General features: G+C 39.4%; 1 protein-coding gene across 1 annotated transcript in view; it reads left to right on the top strand.

Moving 5' to 3' along the window:
- Positions 1-8,308, top strand: part of LOC146647361 (T cell receptor alpha chain MC.7.G5) — a 71,964-nt gene extending 63,656 nt beyond the window's left edge. The window contains exons 5-8 of the mRNA XM_085388982.1: positions 6,026-6,232; positions 6,607-6,648; positions 6,736-6,843; positions 8,002-8,308. Coding sequence (XP_085245108.1) covers positions 6,026-6,232; positions 6,607-6,648; positions 6,736-6,843; positions 8,002-8,003 — 359 coding nt within the window. The 3' untranslated portion in view covers positions 8,004-8,308. The remainder of the gene's footprint in view (positions 1-6,025; positions 6,233-6,606; positions 6,649-6,735; positions 6,844-8,001) is intronic.
- Positions 8,309-19,665: the final 11,357 nt, after the last annotated feature.

Below are 19,665 nucleotides of genomic sequence, written 5' to 3' on the forward strand. Positions count from 1 at the left end.
GATCAGCTCTACAGTGCGACTGCCTCAGGAGCAAACTGGAAACTTCTCTTTGGAAAAGGAACTAAGCTGACTGTAAACAGCAGTGAGTCGGATTCAAATATTCCAGATATATAATACAGTTTATTGATGACAGCGTTGGAGTTTGATTCAGTTGGAAAAGAATGATTTATAAAAGTCACGTGTAGTTTTAACGTGCCACACGTCAGAACATTTAAACAGCTGTTAACAGAATCAGTTTAACTCTGAGATTTAAAAACAAAAACATTTTAATAAAAAACAGTTTTTTTATTAATTGACTCCAAAACACATTGAGTCAAGCGTGTAAGACGAACCAGTCTGTTTGTTTGGAGAAAGAAGACTTAAAATAAATCCTAATTTCTTTCGCTGTTCTCCTGCTGAGCCATCAAAACAACTAAAATGAAATCATGTAAAAATAAAAGGAATAACTTTATGTTTTTTTATGAAGTCTGACCTCATCATGGTCAGATGGTGTTCTCACAGGAGAATAAATATCACATAATATAATTCAAAAACATGATGAACTAAATCACTATGACTGACATCAGAAACATGTCTCTGTGGTTATTCTTCACCGGGCCCCTACATGTATCACACTTCATGGTGCTGTTTCAGTCTCTGAGTGTGTGACTGACTCTGGGCTTTAGAAACTCACCTGTGGTGAAGGCTTCAGTAAGTCCATCTGTTTAACCAAAGGAGTTGACTATGGAGACTGTACCTTTGGTAACCTTGGTAATTACAGTTACATTGTGTCTGCCACGTCTACCTTATGGTAACAATATGTGTTTTTTATTTCCAGTCGCTTTAAATCCTTTATAAACACAGGAACAAAAGTCCAGCCTTAAACTGGTTTCATGTATTTCGCCCCTCGCTGAGTCCTCACTGGTTTTTGCTGAGTCTGTTCTCAGTGTGTGAATGACGGCGTTAAGCTCCTGTTCAGCACTGGAACAACTCTGCATGTAGAAACCAGTAAGTCTGAACTGTAGATGGGGCTGAAGGTAGTTTTACTACATTAACCTTCAGCCTTAAATAAAAGTGAGGTCAGCTGTTATTGTAACGTCAGCTGGTGAATTATTGTCATCAGATGCAGATGTGATTTACTTTGTTGGGGTTTTGTTTTCTTAAACCAAACTCACAGTTGATGCCTGTAAGCTCGTTTTATTCATAATCCAAAGATGGTGTATAGAAGTTATCAGTCACAACATTACAGCGGAACAATCATTCAGATTAACTCTACAACATTACACACAAAAACATGCTTTAAACTCCAACCATTGAAAAAAGTCATAATTCAGCAGTAAATGTAAAGTGCCTGCAGTTACTTAAAAGAAACATTACAATAGTTTCATGTGTTCAAGAAAGTTGTTGGACAAAATTTCATAATTTCATGACTGAATGCATGAAACTTGAGTTTATATGTAAGAAACACTTCACTGAGTTATCAGCAGTTATTGTCACAAACAAACCGTTTACACCAAATGCAGTTTTGTAGTTCAGGTTTTTGGTTTGCAGCAGCGTGCAGTGTGACTGACTCTGGAGGCAGAAAACTCCGCTTTGGAGGTGGAACCAGGCTGGTTATTCAAACTCGTGAGCCATTTATCATTTATTAATCATGACTCAGAACTAAATGGTCCTTTCTGTCTTTGAAACCGTTTTTCTTTTGTCCTGACGTCTTCTTGAACATCATTACACTTTAATACGTCTGTTACAGAGCCACAGTTTGTCAGCACAACACGGAGTAATTGTATTTATTGTATTCTTAAGAGATTTTACAAGTTAATATTTCAACAACCCAAAATAATCTTGAAACGATCAGCTTCATCTGCAAACCAAAGTTGATGAATAAGATTATGATCACTGAGTTTCAGTCTTTTAGGTTAAATTTGAGGTAAATACACGACTGATCCTACGTGCTTAGCTGTTAATATCATTACTCTTGTAATTATATATGTTATTAGTTACTGTGAAGATGTCAGCTGATTACTGAGTTTAAGTTAAGAAGTGTTTCACTGTGTGAACGATGGGACGGGAAAACTCGTGTTTGGAGACGGAACCGAGCTGAAAATAGAGAAAAGTAGGTTTATGAAACAAACAAACATCACTGAACACTTCTCATTTTACATTTGGAATATGATTTTTAGTAAATAATCATTTTTAAATAAGATCATTTATCTAAAAACATGCAAAGAGAAAAATGACACTGAACACAAACGTCCTGTAAGGTGTAGATAAGTTACTGATCAGTCTTCTCATCAGCTGATGAAAAACTACAGTTTGGATCTGGAATGAAACTCATCCTCTCTGACAGTGAGTGAGTCGTGTTTACTGCAAGAGAAGAAGAAAAACGAGGCGTTATTAGAAGTTATTAGTTATTAATTTGATTTTAATTTGATAGTTATTGTTCATTCTAAGAGTCCAAACACTGTATATCTATATAATCATTTAGGTTACAAAGTGCAGCTTTAAGGGTGCGAGGTATGAGTGAGTGAACTAATGTCCTTAAATAATGCTTTTCATTCACATGACAGCTTAATGTTTGGTTTTAAGGTTTAAGCAGGCCAGAGACACTGGTTCTGACTACTTCTGCACTTAAATGTCCTCGATCCATAAACAGCAGGTGACACTTTGACCTGTTCAGTTTCTGTGATGAAGTAAGTCAGTGTGTGAATGATGGGACACGAAAGCTGATCTTTGGACGAGGAACTGAGCTGAAAATACATCAGAGTAAGAGTTTCCCTTCATTAAAACTGCACATCAACGTTCGATGTTTAGTAAATCTCACACTGTTAGAATTATAAATAATCACGACTTCACCAATCTCACATGTTTGACAGAAGAGACGTTATCAGCATCTGCAACTTTAAAAATGTAAATATTATTATTCTGTCCGGCTTTTAATGTTAGATTTAAATGACATGAGCAAAAACATCCTATAATTTCCTAAAGATAATTCTGTTATCACATTTAGTGACACACACACACACACACACACACACACACACACACACACACACACACAGACACACAGACACACACACACACACACACACACACACACACACACACACACACAGACACACAGACACACACACACACACACACACACACACACACACACACACAAAAATCTGTGAATGTAATGAAAAATAAGTCTTTGAAAACAAATATAACTCAGATGAACAGAGTCAACCTGCTGGGATTTTCTTACATGGTCGAGACTTTTAATGTTATTTATTATTTCATGTTTTTTATTACACAAATACATTTAACCTCAGTTAAGCTTCGTTCAGCTTCACCTTATTCACAGTTTCATTTGGCTGATTTTTCCTTCTTTCTTTTAAACACTGGATACTTTACCTGAAACCTCAAAGGATCTTTTACCCAATTAGATTAATTAAATATATAATTAACAAAAGGAAATTGTAGAGATTATGGGGAAAAGGGAAAAAGTAAACACATGATCAGTGACTCAGTTAATATCAGTTTGTTGTCTGTTGGGCTCCACTGCTGCTGCTGCTGCATGTGAATCGCAGGTTTTTGTTGCTGGATTGTTCATAGTGTGAAGAGTAATAATTGGAAACTGATTTTTGGTTCAGGAAGTCGTCTGAGAGTTCAAACAAGTGAGTGAAAAAGTGTTATTCAGAAAAAAGCTTCTACAGCAACAAAATAAAGTAGTGATGTGGAGAAAAAGAGGAAACTTCAGCTCTGACTCCCAAACAGTCCAGACTGAGTCTTTTTAACTTGAATGAATTTGATGGGACCTGAGTGATTTTAATGAGCGATGATGGAACAACAGGAGCAGCAGTCTTTGTTTGGACAGATGATGTTACTTAAATCAAACAAACTCTTCCAGGTCAGCAAAACACAAACTGTAAACCAAACTATTGTTTCTGAATTTCTGATTTAGGTTGTAATGATGGAAAACATTTTATATAACACAGAAAAATGTGTTTATTTATTTAGCAAAAGAACCAGAAGCTGAGTGAAACACGGAGTGTTTGAGTTTTTGAATGCCACTGATTCACTGTGTGAACAGTAATAACAACAAGCTGGTTTTTGGTTCTGGGGTCAGAGTTACTGTACAGTCACGTAAGTGCGTTTACGTATAATCTGTCTGCAGTGTTTAGGGTGGTCGTATCAGTGCGGTTGTTAAATGTAAATTAGTTTCCATCAGTAAATTATTTTTCTGTTCACACATGTTCAGCATTTTTGAACATCCTAAAATATTAGAACTCAGTAAACAAACGTAAATCCTGATTCATCACGAAAGAGTAAGTTTCAAACATGAACATTTGTTATCGTTGCATGTCCCAAACATGCTCTGTTGGTGACGTCTTGTTTAGAGGAAGCAAGTAAAATATCCAGCTCGAGCTCCATGTAGGGTCTGAAATTAAACGTACTGTTATTATACTTGGTGAGACGTTTAAGCGCACGTTAGTTTATACTTTAACTTAATGATGTGACTCTGATGGTTACAGAAGCAACATACTAGATCCAAACACTCTTTAAATCAAATGTTTTCACACCCATCAAATGACAGTGTTGATGTTGAACTTATATTTCTTACCTTTTTCCTCTGTCACATTTCAAAAGTCTTACACTAAATTAAACACAGTGATCTTATAATCATGATTCATATTTAAAGAATAAATAAACTGTATGTGGTGAAGAGCAGTAATTGTCCAACACCACAACAATGTGTGAAGCAATCTGAAGCCTCTAAACTCATATTTGGTGATGGAACCAAATTTTTGGTCAAACAAAGTGAGTCAGCGAGATGATTTTAAACATTGTCTCAGTTGTTTTTCCTGACGTGCACCTCAGAGGCAAACACAATCTCTGAATCATTAACTTTATGTTAGGTTGCTTTTTATTACCAGAATTGTATCCTGTTAGCAATTAACAAAAACTCAAACATGCTTGTAATGTTACTGATATATTACAGTAAAGTAAAACAATATGACAGACATTTACTAAACTAGTATTATTTACATATACATGGTTAAGAGCTGCACTGGTTTTTGTAACTGGTTTAGCTGCAGTGTGAATAACAATAATTACAAAGTCATATTTGGATCAGGAATCACACTAATTTCATCCTCAAGTAAGTGGATCGTCTGCATAACCTGAAATATAACTGAAATTATTAAATGTTTTTCATTTCCCTGAATTCAGAAGTGAGTTAAATATATGATCTCAATAGGAAATACTTTGCACTTAATGTAATATAAAGTAATATCTGACCATTATTTCACCTCACTGTATAAAATATTTTTGAAACTAAATAAACTTTTGTATAAATACATAGCAAGCAGGCGCTCATAACTAAAAAGCTCCAATTTAATATTTTAATTGAGTACAGTATTTGTGGACAGATTTATATTTATTTGATACTAAATACTACAACACAGACAAATAACTTGTTTTTATGAAGCTACTGCACCAAACACCATGAATGCACTTTAAACAAGTTACTTTAAAACAAAAGACTGATTCACGTAGCATGTTTTATAACGCTGGTAAAAAATATATATTTAACTTAAAATATTAGATAAATAATTTCAACATATATATGTCCACTCGTGTGAGTCACAACAGCTGCTTCCTGAAGTTGTAATTGTGTTGTGATGAAGTAGTAAATTCCTGCTGTGGACCAAATGAAGAGAAATCCACATGAGAAACCTCCTGTGGAAAGGCCATTAAGTGAAAGTGTTCTCGTGTTAATAACATGGAAAACTGTACAAATACCATCAGCAGAGTTTTACTAAGTTTAGAAACCGTGTTTTACACAGTGCAGCATCATTCTGATTATCCTTTTGATGAGTTTGATCTTGGCAGCTCAGATGTTTTTGACCATGTCTGGATCACAGTGTGTCTGTGAGTGAACTCGTCTCTTTGGATTAAACCTCGTTTCTTTGGTCAACAAGTGATCAGAGGTTTTGAGACGAATGCAGATAATTCCACGTTATTCCAGTTTGTTCATGAGTTGTTCGTTTGTGTTTTTCAGGGACAGAGTACAAGCCATCCTATTTCAGAGTGGGAGAAGGCGACAATACGGCGTGCCTGGCAACTGGGTTCAGCAGACACAATGCAACATCACATCATTTGAATTATAGCTCGGAATTCAATGAGACAAAAGCTGTGGCAATATCACCAAACTTGGATCTGTACAACCAGGTGGTTTTTCCAGGCGGAAATGCAGAGAAATGTGAATGTAAGTATCAAGAAATTCATACAAATTCTTTTCATCATATAATTAATGACATAATTGGGAAAAAAAAACAAAACATTGATACTTCAGAAAAGTGTCATCAATCAAAAGCTTGATATTCACATTTGGATTTAAGTAGCAGATTGTTTTGATATGTAATTCCCCAATCCACTGAATCTACTTTTGCATAAGAACATTTTATGTATCGTGTGTACATAACACATTAATCTTAACAGAAACCTACATATATGTATTTTACTGTCAGACTACATTTTGTTGTTTCTGCTATAAGTGTGAAATTTGAAATTCCTGCTCAAAAGGAAGATTTACTTTGAAATGAAGCTAATTACCACTTTTATCTGTTTGATTTTCTTCAGCTCCAGGTGATCCCAGCCCATGTGTTGATGTTTTGGAGCCAGGTATGTATTAGATCTGATTAAACAGGTGGATTGAAAGAAGCTGTTTGTGTTTGTTGGCTGACATTTTTCTGATTGTGCTGTTTGCAGATCCAAAGGTGAACCTCATGTCTCTGACCATCCTGGCTCTCAGAGTGATCTTCATCAAGACCATCATCTTTAACATCATAATGACTCTGCGGCTGTGGATTAGTCAGTGTGAGTACAAAACAAATGTAACGTGTTTGTGTTTGTGGCCTGGTGACTGCGGAGATGTTCGACTGTTATCTCCATCACACACAGACAGACAAACATGTTTTCTGAGCTTTATTGAACCTTTTTGTTCATTTTCCAATGAGAAGAAAACGTTTTAGTACACAGACCACTGACAGTTAATATGCAGCCTGCATTTGGGAAACTTTTACCTGCATTTGCCAATTTTCCACATTTGAGGACTGCAGAATAACCCAGGATCAGTCAAGCTGTGATATAAACTGAGAGCATGTTAGAAATGGAAATCTGCTTTATGTCCATTGGGAGTTGGAATATCAAAGCTCTGGATCAGAGTTCATAGTCCACATCCTGTCACGTTGAGGCAATAAAATCATTTTGGTAACGGTTTGGACTTCTTAAACAAAAAAAAATAATTTCAAATATTTAAACATGAAAATTTGATTAAATATTTTTAACTGACCAAAAAAAAATCCTAAAAAATGATAAATACGGTCCATGGAAATGTGTTGCCTCAGTGGAAATGATACAAGACGACACACGAAGATCCAGTTTATACATCGACCTCGAGATAGAAAACAAGTTGTTTTTTCCCTGATCGTCTAATCCAGGGATGTGGATAAAACCAAGGTGAATGTCAAACTTCCTAAACTCTGTCTCATGAACGTTGGGTGATCTTATAAAATCTTTTGTTTTGCCTTTGAGATTATCAGAGTTAAAAATTCCCTGTGGGAAGCAGCAGAGGATATTACAGAGTCCTCACCTGTGACTCGCGTGGTTCAGTAACAGTGCATGGGTTTCTCTTTGATACTCTTTAAAGCTCTGTCTGTATGAAAAGCTGCTCTTTTATTTCTTCTACATGCAACAGAAACTGTTACATTTGAAAATGATTCTCTTGGTGTTGGTTTGGTCAACAAAGTCCTGAAAACTCTCTCACAGGACCAGGTTAAAGAAAGGAGAGCTACCTGACGTCTTAATCAACAGTTACATTTTATTTTAAAACAGCAGGAATATTTTTGGTCAGTTTGTGACAATAACACACGTCAGGTTTCAAACCACCAGCATGTGACGTTTGTTTTTACTGTTTGTATTAAAGCAGCTTCAATTCACATGAATCAAATTTCTTTTTTATGTTTTGTCTTTCAGAAACTTCACAGAAATCCCAAGAGGACAACTTTCTGTGTGACTGGATGAAACTTGAAGTTCACTGAGCTTCAGCGTGTATATCATGTATAAATATCATATTACCTGTTTATCATACCATCTGTTAATAACTCTCTATAGAAGTTATCCTTTAATACATTGTTGATTGATCCAAAAAGTTTGATTTTATGTTATCTTTACATATTGTCACTGATGTTTTTTATGAATGAATTAAACTCTGTCTCGCTTGATGATGTAAATGTCACAGTTATGTTTAACAGATTGTCCTTTCAATCATTTCTTTGTGTGATGTGGTAATAAAAGCTAAAAAAAACACAGTGAGATTGTTTTTATTCTGAATTAATTGCATTTATATAGCACGATTCTATTTTTACTGACCACAGCACGTCAGACTGTAGGTCACATGTTTAACCATAATTTTAGAGAAGACTTTCCAAAGAACCTACCGAACTGAACAAAAGTCTGGAGCTCTCCCTCATTTCCTCATTACTTCTGATTTCTAAAGTGACCCTGAGCAATATTTCTCAGCTCTCTGAAGGTCTTTCAACGTTTTCTTTGGACGTTTGCTGCCTTTTCACTCAGTCAGTCTAGTTCTTGCCCCCGAAAGTTTCAGAGGAATAAGCTTTTTGTTTGGTTGGTTGTTTAGTTGCTTACGTCACTTCACAGTGACCTGTTAAACATTTAGGCAGAAAATAGACACAGAGCCTGAGAGCTGCATCAGAAGCGTCATCAGATGTAATCTTAGTGGAAGGGTGACTGTCAAAGCCTCTCTTAATGAAGATAAATGGGATATAAAAGGCTGGGATGTGTCAAATTACACAGGAACAGCTCTAAATCAGTGTCAACAGGTCTGATGGAGTGAAAAATTTAAATCTTTATCACTATGTAAGAAGCGTTCTTGAGAGAGGTACAACAGTAATACAACAATCTGTCAGGTTTAGGCCGTGTCATGGTGTCGGGCTGCGAGTAGTTTTGAGGACCTTGTCAAACTTGATGAAGTTATGAACAGTACTGTCAGATTTTGATCAAGCAAGTCAATTATTGACAAACTATAAGTGTCCAGCAGAACCAGGAGAGGGAGGAGTGACCATCTGCTGTCGCCGTCTAAGGGTCAGGGGAGGAAGACTGGACAAAGACTCACTATAGAAGAGAGCCAGAGATGAATAATATCATTCAGGGTCACCTGGTCCAGCCCTAACTATATGCTTTAGCAAAAAGGAAAGTTTGAAGCCTAATCTTAAAAGTAGAGATAGTGTCTGTCTCCTGAATCCAAACTGGAAGCTGGTTCCACAGAAGAGGGGCCTGAAAACTGAAGGCTCTGCCTCCCATTCTACTTTTAAATACTCTAGGAACAACAAGTAGGCCTGCAGAGCGAGAGCGAAGTGCTCTAATAGGGTGATATGGTACTACAAGGTCATTAAGATAAGATGGGGCCTGATTATTTAAGACCTTGTATGTGAGGAGCAGGATTTTGAATTCTGGATTTAACAGGAAGCCAATGAAGGGAAGCCAAAACAGGAGAAATATGCTCTCTCTTTCTAGTCCCTGTCAGGACTCTTGCTGCAGCATTTTGGATTAGCTGAAGGCTTTTCAGGGAGTTTTTAGGACTTCCTGATAATAATGAATTACAGTCGTCCAGCCTGGAAGTAATAAATGCATGAACTAGTTTTTCAGCGTCACTCTGAGACAGGATATTTCTAACTTTAGAGATGTTGCATAAATGGAAGAAAGCAGTCTTACATATTTGTTTAATATGTGCGTTGAAGGACATGTCCTGGTCAAAAATGACTCCAAGGTTCCTCACAGCGTTACTGGAGGCCAAGGTAATGCCATCCAGGGTAAGAATCTGGTTAGATACCATATTTCTAAGCTTTTCAGGGCCGAGTACAATAACCTCAGTTTGATCTGAATTAAGAAGCAGAAAGTTAGCGGCCATCCAGGTCTTTATGTCTTTAAGACATTCCTGCAGTTTAACTCATTGGTGTGTGTTATCTGGCTTCATGGACAGATAGAGCTGGGTGTCATCTGCATAGCAGTGTAAATGTATGCTATGTCTTCTAATGATGCTGCCTAAGGGAAGCATGTATAGTGTAAACAGAATTGGTCCTAGCACTGAACCCTGTGGAACTCCATAATTAACCTCAGTGTGTGAAGAGGACTCTCCATTTACATGCACAAATTGGAGTCTATTAGATAGATATGATACAAACCACTGCAGTGCAGTACCTGTAATACCTACAGCATGTTCTAATCGCTCTAATAGGATATTATGGTCGACAGTATCGAACGCTGCACTGAGGTCTAGCAGGACAAGCACAGAGATGAGTCCACTGTCAGAGGCCATAAGAAGATCATTTGTAACCTTCACTAAAGCTGTTTCTGTGCTGTGATGAGCTCTGAAACCTGACTGAAACTCTTCAAATAAGCCATTCCTCTGCAGATGATCTGTTAGCTGTTTGACAACTACTCTTTCAAGGATGTTTGATATGAAAGGAAGGTTGGAGATTGGCCTGTAATTAGCTAAGACTGCTGGGTCTAGAGATGCTTTTTGAGTAAAGGTTTAACTACAGCCAGCTTGAAGGCCTGTGGTACATAGCCGATCATTAGAGATAGGTTGATCATATTTAAGATCGAAGCATTAATTAATGGCAGGACTTCTTTGAGCAGTTTTGTAGGAATGGGGTCTAAAAGACACGTTGATGGTTTGGAGGAAGTAATTATTGAAGTTAACTCAGAAAGATCAATTTGAGAAAAAGAGTCTAACTTAACATCAATGGTACTAAGAGTAGCTGTAGATAATATTACATCTGTGGGATGATTACTGGTAATTTTTTCTCTAATGATAAAAAAATTATTTGTGAAGAAGTTCATGAAGTCATTACTAGTTAACGTTAAAGGGATGGTTGGCTCAAAAGAGCTCTGACTGTTTGTCAGCCTGGCTACAGTGCTGAAGAGAAACCTGGGGTTGTTCTTATTTTCTTCAATCAGTGATGAATAGTAAGATGTTCTGGCTTTGCGGAGGGCTTTCTTATAAAGCAGCAAACTATTTCTCCAGGCTAAATGATGATCCTCTAAATTTGTGACACGCCATTTCCTCTCCAGATTACGAGTCATCTGCTTTAGGCTACGTGTTTGAGAATTATACCACGGAGTCAGGTACTTCTGATTAGAGACCTTAGTTTTCACAGGAGCTACAGTATCCAGAGTCGTACGTAGTGAGGAGGTGAAATTATTAACAAGATAATCGACCTCTGTTGGGGTAGCGTTCAGATAGCTGCTCTGCTCTGTGTTGGTACAGGGCATTGAAGATGATAACAGTGGGTGGATTATATTCTTAAACTTAGTTACAGCGCTTTCAGAAAGACATCTACTGTGATAAACGTCTACTCTCCACTGCTGTGTAATCAATTATTGTAAATGTAAATGTTATCAGGAAATGATCAGACAGGAGAGGGTTTTCAGGAAACACTGTTAAATGTTCAGTTTCTATGCCATATGTTAAAACAAGATCTAGAGTGTGATTAAAGTGGTGGGTGGGTTCTTTTACATTTTGAGAGAAACCAATTGAGTCTAATAACAGATTAAATGCCATGTTGAGGCTGTCATTTTTAGCATCTACATGGATGTTAAAATCACCCACAATAATTATTTTTTTAACTTTTATTTAACTTTATTTAACCAGGATGTGGCATGAATAAGACACGGCGGGACCACGGAGCGACGTTCAGAGCCAACTTTATTTGATTCACGTCACACCACACCACCACCAACCCCTGAGTCCCCGTGTTTTAACACGGCGGGCGTGATTGCGGATGCCGTGCAGGTGCGTCCGCACGGCCCCGCAGACCACGCCCCACCACATACCCCCATCGCCCGATTGAGGCCGGGGAGCAATCTGGCCGAACCTACTCCCCCCCCCCCAAACTGGGGCGAGACTCGGCCCAAAACATCGGCGCACCAGCCCAAGCGACGGGGAAGCGTCCATTCTGGTGGCCGCCCGCGCATCCAGCGGCAACGGCGAAGTTGGTCCGGAGGTCGGCCGCGTAGCAAGCGGACACGGCCCCACAGGCATGGCCGTGAGCTCCTGTACCCAGGCGGCTGGGCAGACGTCAGGCGCGCAGAATCGACTGGTGGCAGCGAGGCTGGACTAGCCAGCCCGCCGACCCCCAGCTTAGCGGGGCTGTCCCGCTCCTCTGCCTCCAACTCCGGCTGCGCAGGCTGCCCTGGAGCAGGGACCTCCGTCTCCTCGCACAGCTGCTCCGCCACCGCCTCCGCCACTCCCGTTTGGAGCGGCTCCCCGCACTGCGCCTCCGCCTCCAGCAGGCACAGCCCCTCGTCCACCTCTGGGTGGAGCGACTCCTCTTCCTCCGGCAGGTGTAGACCCTCGCCCGCCTCGTCCTCCGCCTCCGATTGGAGCGGCTCCTCCACCGCTCCCGGCAGGAGCAGCCCTTCACCCGGCTGCTCCTCCTCCTCCGGCAGGCTCGGACCCCCGCGTGACTCGTCCACCACCTCCGGCTGCCGAGGTGCCCCACACGGCTCCTCCACCGCTTCACTGTCCTCGGGACACACTTGTGGGGGTGGCGCCCAGGCCCAGAGCAGCGCTGCCAGCTCTGCCATCTTCCCCAGGTGGCGTTCGCTCTCCTTCCGCAGCTCTTCCTGTTGGCGACGCACCTCCGCCGCCTGCTTCCGCTGGGTGGCCGCTATTTCGGCCGCCCTCTCGGCCAGCTCTTTCCTTTCCTGGCTCTGGTAGGTACCCGCCATGCCGCCTCCTGGGTTTCGGCACCAATGTGGCATGAATAAGACACGGCGGGACCACGGAGCGACGTTCAGAGCCAACTTTATTTGATTCACGTCACACCACACCACCACCAACCCCTGAGTCCCCGTGTTTTAACACGGCGGGCGTGATTGCGGATGCCGTGCAGGTGCGTCCGCACGGCCCCGCAGACCACGCCCCACCACACAGGACGATCCCATTGAGATTAAAAACCTCTTTTTCAAGGGAGACCTTGATAGGCTGCTGCCTATCTTGGCCAGGTCTCACAGTTACAGAAATTTCTCAATCAAACACAGGCAGCAACAACACACATGCAACAATAAATGAAACAATACAAATAAAATAAAATAAAATTCAATAAAGTTCAAATAAAAATAAAAAGTTAGTTAAAATGACAATCAATCTAATTGAAACAGTTGCATGTTATGGACATAAAGACCTGGATGGCCTCTTCCATTTGTGCAACATCTCTAAAGTTAGAAATATCCTGTCTCAGAGTGACGCTGAAAAACTAGTTCATGCATTTATTACTTCCAGGCTGGACGACTGTAATTCATTATTATCAGGAAGTCCTAAAACCTCCCTGAAAAGCCTTCAGCTGATCCAAAATGCTGCAGCAAGAGTCCTGACAGGGACCAGAAAGAGAGAGCAGATTTCTCCTGTTTTGGCTTCCTGTTAAATCCAGAATTCAAAATCCTGCTCCTCACATACACCGTCCCTGAGCCTGGTTCTGCTGGAGGTTTCTTTCTGTTAAAAGGGAGCTTTTTTTCCCACTGTCACCAAAGTGCATGGAGAGTCATCTGATTGTTGGGTTTTTCTCTGTATTAATAGAATCGTTACCTTACAATATCAAGTTCAATTCAAAAAAGTTGAATTGATCTGAAGACTTTTTTTTTTGAAAATGAATCAATAAATTAAAACAATTGAAATGTTGCCCCCAATTCACACTGAACACACTGAAGAAGTATTAATAATATTTCAGTTGTATTATGTATCAGTGTGAAATGTTTACCCTCTGTACTACACACAGAATGTAAAAAGAGAGAATAATGTTACTTTGCAACCCACAGCATTTAGTATTGATTAAACAAATTTGAGTATTTAAACAAATAACAGGACATTATAGGTAATTCAACTGGTTTTGTTTTGTTTTTTGCATTGAAACGTGATGGACTTTGAGAAATTCCAGCTGCCACAGGATTAAAGGCAGCGTGTACCATACACAGCTTACAGGGTAAACACACAGGGATAGTCACTCCAAACATCATCGATTTAAACTCATGACCTTCTTGCTGAGTCAACAGCATTGTTCACTGCACCATTTTTACATTTTAATTAATTTAAATTTGTATTTTCAATCATGACTCCTAAGATGTCTGTAACATGCAGCTGATTCTAAAGATAATTCTTTCATGCAGAAAACAGTAATCAGTGTTTGAGATCAGCAGAGCTGCTTAAACTGGAGCGAGCTGGGATCCTCTCTGTGGTTTGTTGTGTTTCCTGTTTGCGCAAAATACAACAACAATACAAAGATAACTGTGTGTGTGTGTGTGTGTGTGTGCTCTTATCTTCATGTGAGTACATTTTAACATAAACTTAAATAAATAATGTAGAAAGTCACTCATTGGTGCAAAGTGGACATGAGGCTGTGTGTCACCAGCAAACAAAGAAAATATGTTAACTTTTTTCAGATTTGTTTCATTTCAAAGAGATATAAATCATGAAAGCTGATAAAGTGTATATTAATTACAGTCTCAATTTTCCTTAAAAAATATCTCACTTCCAAAACAAAGTCTTGTCTTCCTGAAGCAGTAAAACAAGTGTTAATTAAAACTGCTGATTTAAAGTTAAAAAAAAAAAAAGTATACAAATACTGGAGAATTTAAGGTTTCTTCACTTTATGGAAGGTGTGGAAGCTGGAATGGAAGAAACAGAATCTGGGCCAGATGTGCTTTATAACAGGTAGAGATGAGTATCAGTAACTGACAGATTGACTGTAATCTGTGGGAGTCAGATTTCTGTCAGTGACATAAAGAACATGCAAATTCATGCAAACTTTTAAGTAATGTGTTTTTTTCTGGAACTGCACTGCAGCAGTTTACAGCCGAGTGTGAAGCAGTGCGAATGAAAATCAGCACCTCCAAGTCTGAGGCTTGGGTCCTCAGCCGGAAAAGGGTGGAGTGCCCACTCTGGGTCAGGTTCTTGCCCCAAGTGGAGGAGTTTAAATATCTCACGAGTGTTCACGAATGACGGGAGAAGGGAGCATCACTGCATCACTGCAGCCGCTGCACCAGTCTGAGAGCTGAGTGTAAAAACTAAGCTCTCGATTTCCCGGTTAATCTACGTCCCCACCCTCCCCCATGGTCACGAGCTGTGGGTAGTGACCGAAAGAACGAGATCGCGAATACAAGCGGCAGAAATGGGCTTCCTCCGAAGGGTGGCTGGCCTCTCCTGCAGATTAAGATTTTACTTTACCTTTACGAAATGTGATGAAACGATCTAAATGATTTTCAAAACAAATAAAACCCCTAAAAATTAATTAATTATAATAGGATTTATTTTGGCAAATCTAATAAATAATTTGGAAAATAAATGAAAGATTAACAACTTTTTCAAGAAATGACTTGTTCACTGTTTCTGCTGTTGCAGGATGGAGACAAAGATTTTTCCCGTGGGACAGAAAAGTATGAGGACTACCCAGAGTTCTCCTGGGTCCTGGTATAAGATAAGATACCTTTATTAGTCCCACAAGGGGAAATTTCATGTTAAGGCGCCATCTTACCCTCCGACCATACATACATTACACAAAAACATCATATGGGGAAGACGGGTCAGAGAGCTATAACAATGGAAATGCACCACATGAGGAAAGACAAGGAGAAAAAAGGAGAAAAAATAACTCCCCCCAGACTGAGCTCCAACAGGGAGATCAGTTTGAGAACAGAAAAAGTTCGAGTTGTATCAAGTCAAAGTCTAGTATCATGATAACCCTGATTTATAGTTGTCAGTGTCATTAGTTTGATTATTTGTGCTTTGAAGTTTCTAACAGGTTGGATGAACCTTACATGTGCATACACAGCATAACATTTCATAATGATACAGAGGACGTGTTTACCATCACGGTCCAATCACACATTTCTCGTCATTGGGATGTTTTGCTGTGAGATATAAAGTTCATTTGTTTACTGATCTGAGTGCAGATCATCAGATCTGTGAGGATGAATCATGTCGGTCTGACACTTCCAGGTTACACAACCACACTCAGTGGAAACAGTGTGTGTGTGTGTGTGTGTGTGTGTGTGTGTGTGTGTGTGTGTGTGTGTGTGTGTGTGTGTGTGTGTGTGAGAGAGAGACATCCACACCACTTCCACTGCACCTGTTTTCCACGGGCAGAGAGGATCCGTCTGTGTTTATTCTTTAGATTCTTTTCTGTCTTTAATGTAACAACATGCAGATTAAACGCTCAGACTGCAGCTGACAAACTTTGTTTTTAAATGAAGTAACCTTCTGCTAGGTCAGTTTATCCAGTTCATCACTCTGAATGCATGACCTCTGACCTCTGTATTGTACACATACTGTATGCAAACTTGTGTTCTGGAATAGAATAGAATAGAATAGAATAGAATAGAATAGAATAGAATAATCCTTTAATTGTCCGACAAGGGGAAATTTGGTTGTAACAGCAGCCAAAAAGACAAATATACAAACAAACAGCACACAGGACAGAAACATACACAAGTTTTACATATTTACATCAAGGATGATGGTTACTATATACAGAGTACTGTACAGTTATTAAATAAAATAAAAATGACTACAGATAAGATATAATATACATATATAAGTTAATAAATACATACATATATACACATAAACACACTCATTATTGCTATATACTGTGTGTTTTAATATAATATGTACAGATGAAGACATTTTAGCTGCAAACTGTAACCTTCTGTCTTTGTAAGTTTTATATCTTTGAAAAAATTAGAAATGCTTCAAATTTTCAAATAAATATTTAACCTGTGAAACATCCTGTTTGTCTGAGCGCACTGACTCTGTGCTCGAAGTGCACGAGCAGTCCCGTCCACATATTCTAATGATGCTTAATCTTAATCCTGCAGCACGCAGTGATCGTTAAGAACAGTTTCCACTCAGTCAGTGTTTGTTAGATGATGTTAATTAGCGATTTAAAGACACTGAAGAAGTTGACTTGTGATCAAGGCTTCATGAGGTAACATCAGTTGTCACAGTAACTGGGAGATGAATCCCATAATAAACCATACGACGTATCTGGGTAGAACGACCTGCTGTCCAAAAACTTTTGGTTATCAAGATTGAAGAATGGAAGCATTTGCTCACAGAACGACTGCACGCGTGTCTCGGTTTTGTTAAACTGCAGCCGTCTGCAGGCTCAAAACTCTCCGTCCATTTTCTTCTGTGCGAGTTTGAGTCGCAGGAGCAGCAGGCGATGCAAAGCTATGCGACTTTTCTCCTTAAAGTCAAATTTGTGTGATTTTGTTTGTGTGACATTTTCATCTAAGATGTGCGTAACAAGCCCGTGCATGTCTGATCAGATGCTGCCCTCAGCTCGGTCGCATTCTTGTCCCAAAGCCAACTTTCTACTTGTGTTTGAGGCTCATTTAAAGGATGATTTACAAAGAAAACTTTTAGAAAATTGGACTGTTTTCTGCAGTTTTTCTTTTTCAGAAATGTTGTGACAGAAGTTTTTCATTTGCAGGCACATTTACATCCAACAACTGAATGCATATGATTATCAAAAGCATCTCATTCTAATCTGCTTTATCTCAGTGTGAAAGTTGACACATTTTCTGTAGTGTGAGAGATTCGCTGTCATTCTGCGGAGGTGTTTGTATCTGCGATCTGATTGGCTGCTGCTGCTGCTGCTGGAAAATCTTCTGCCTCACTGTTTCCACAGGATGTGGTCGCCCGATGTGATCGAGCTGCAGCGTGATGGCTGCGTCACAGACGAAGGCGGCTGCGGTTTCTGCCTCAAAGCCTGCTGGGACAGGAAGCGTGTCAGTGGGGGTGGGCGGGGAAATCGAGGTCAGGCGGTGCTGGAGGTAAGGATGTACGATCAGGTGTGGCCTCACGGTCGGTGTGAGAAAACAGATTAGACGCCTAAATATGAAACGTGTGCAGCCGGTGGCACCGCCGCAGTTTCCACGTCACAGAGATGAGGCCAAAAATCCGACCTCAGGTGCGTCTGCAGGTGGACACGCCAGCAGCTGCAGCAGGAGACCCAAATGCATCTGTGCACGTGTTACAGAAAATATTAACGATCAAAGAAACCTGTTTCATATTACACGACTCTGTTTTTCACCAAGCTTTCATCTCTGAGACGTGAACAGAAAGAAGGACTCCGTGATCGTGGGCTGTTCCTGTTAGTGTGGAGCAGCTCAAACTGTTAAATATCTGCAGTTATTTTTATTTATGTCTGATAATATCTTTACTGTCATGGCTGAATTTCACTGATTTCTGCAGATTCTGAAGCATCATTGAACGTCCAGCTCGAAGGGTCGAGAGACATGACAGGAGGATGAAAACAGACTTTGGCTCTTCTGTTGTTGTGATGTCAGAACCTTCTCAGGATGTCACAGCATCAGAAACAATTATTGTTTCTTTTTTAAATTTCTTTTTCAAACACATGACGAAGCTGCTCCGATGAAGCCCGACCTTCTCTCAGTTCAGTATTCAGTGAAATGCACACGAGTACAGATAATTACTGTGAGCACACGTGTATGTTTATGATGATGTTAGAACATGTAGAATAAATAAAGAATGCAGTCTTGTGGATTTGCAGGGTTTGCTGTACCAGGTTAGGTCAGAACTCAAACAGGAAACACTTTTCAGGCCAAAGTAAAAGTTTTGCTCCCAAATCTTCACTAAAGTCCAAACGTTTCAGTAAAATGTTGCATAAACGAAGCTGTTTGTCTTACTTGGATACTTTTCTTTCTTCCTGTGTTTTGGCAGCAAATGTTTCAGTGTTGAAAACTGGAGCAGCTTTAATAATCACAGCTTACCTTTGATGTTAGAAGCTCCACTTTATATTATAATAGACACTTTATTAGAAAGTAAATAAACATAATTCATGTTTAAAAACACCTCAATTATGGTCATAAATAGAAAATCTATATAGTTTCAGTTTCTAATCCTTTTACTGAGTAATTATGGACTTTTATAACTCAGAAGCGAAACCGAACCTTGGCTGGGCCTTTAAGATGCATCATCTAAAAACACAGTTTAGTGTTACAGTCGAGTCAACTTTAACGACTTTACAAAGTTTTATTTTTAATAAAATCTGCTTGTTTTATTTCTTTAATGTACAAATATGTCAGTTAGTCTGATGAGAAGATTCATTTACTAGGACACGAGTTCAGTTTATTTGTATTTGTTTCTGTAATTATCTGAAATTATTTCATCACTTCCTTGACTTTGTGTTCCAATGGTGAATTTTCCTGATTCTGCACATGTAGCTTTGAAATTAAAATGAATTTTGATAATGCTTCAAAAAACAAACAAACTGCTACATTAGCCTCCATATGCATCTGAAGAAGGCTGACACGCTGTGAGATTTCTGTGTTATGTGCAGCAGCAGTCAGATCAGTGTTGAACTGTTTGATGTCTCGACCAACAGACACAGAAAAAGGCTTCAGGGATTATTTTAGTGTTACTTTGTGTATTTTATTAGGACTGTTTCATCGTGTGTTACACACTGCAGCGATGTTCCCTTATTGATATTATGAACACAATCAGAGCCGTCTGCTGGAATCTGACCTGCTTCATGTTTTCTGTGTTTGAGTTTGAAGAAACACAACTTGATTTGGTAAAAAGCTCCACACAGGAAA

This window comes from Rhamphochromis longiceps, linkage group LG18, assembly GCF_057381845.1.
Source record: "Rhamphochromis longiceps isolate RC_006_pf linkage group LG18, R_longiceps_female_GT1.1, whole genome shotgun sequence".
Taxonomy (NCBI): Eukaryota; Metazoa; Chordata; class Actinopteri; order Cichliformes; family Cichlidae; genus Rhamphochromis; species Rhamphochromis longiceps.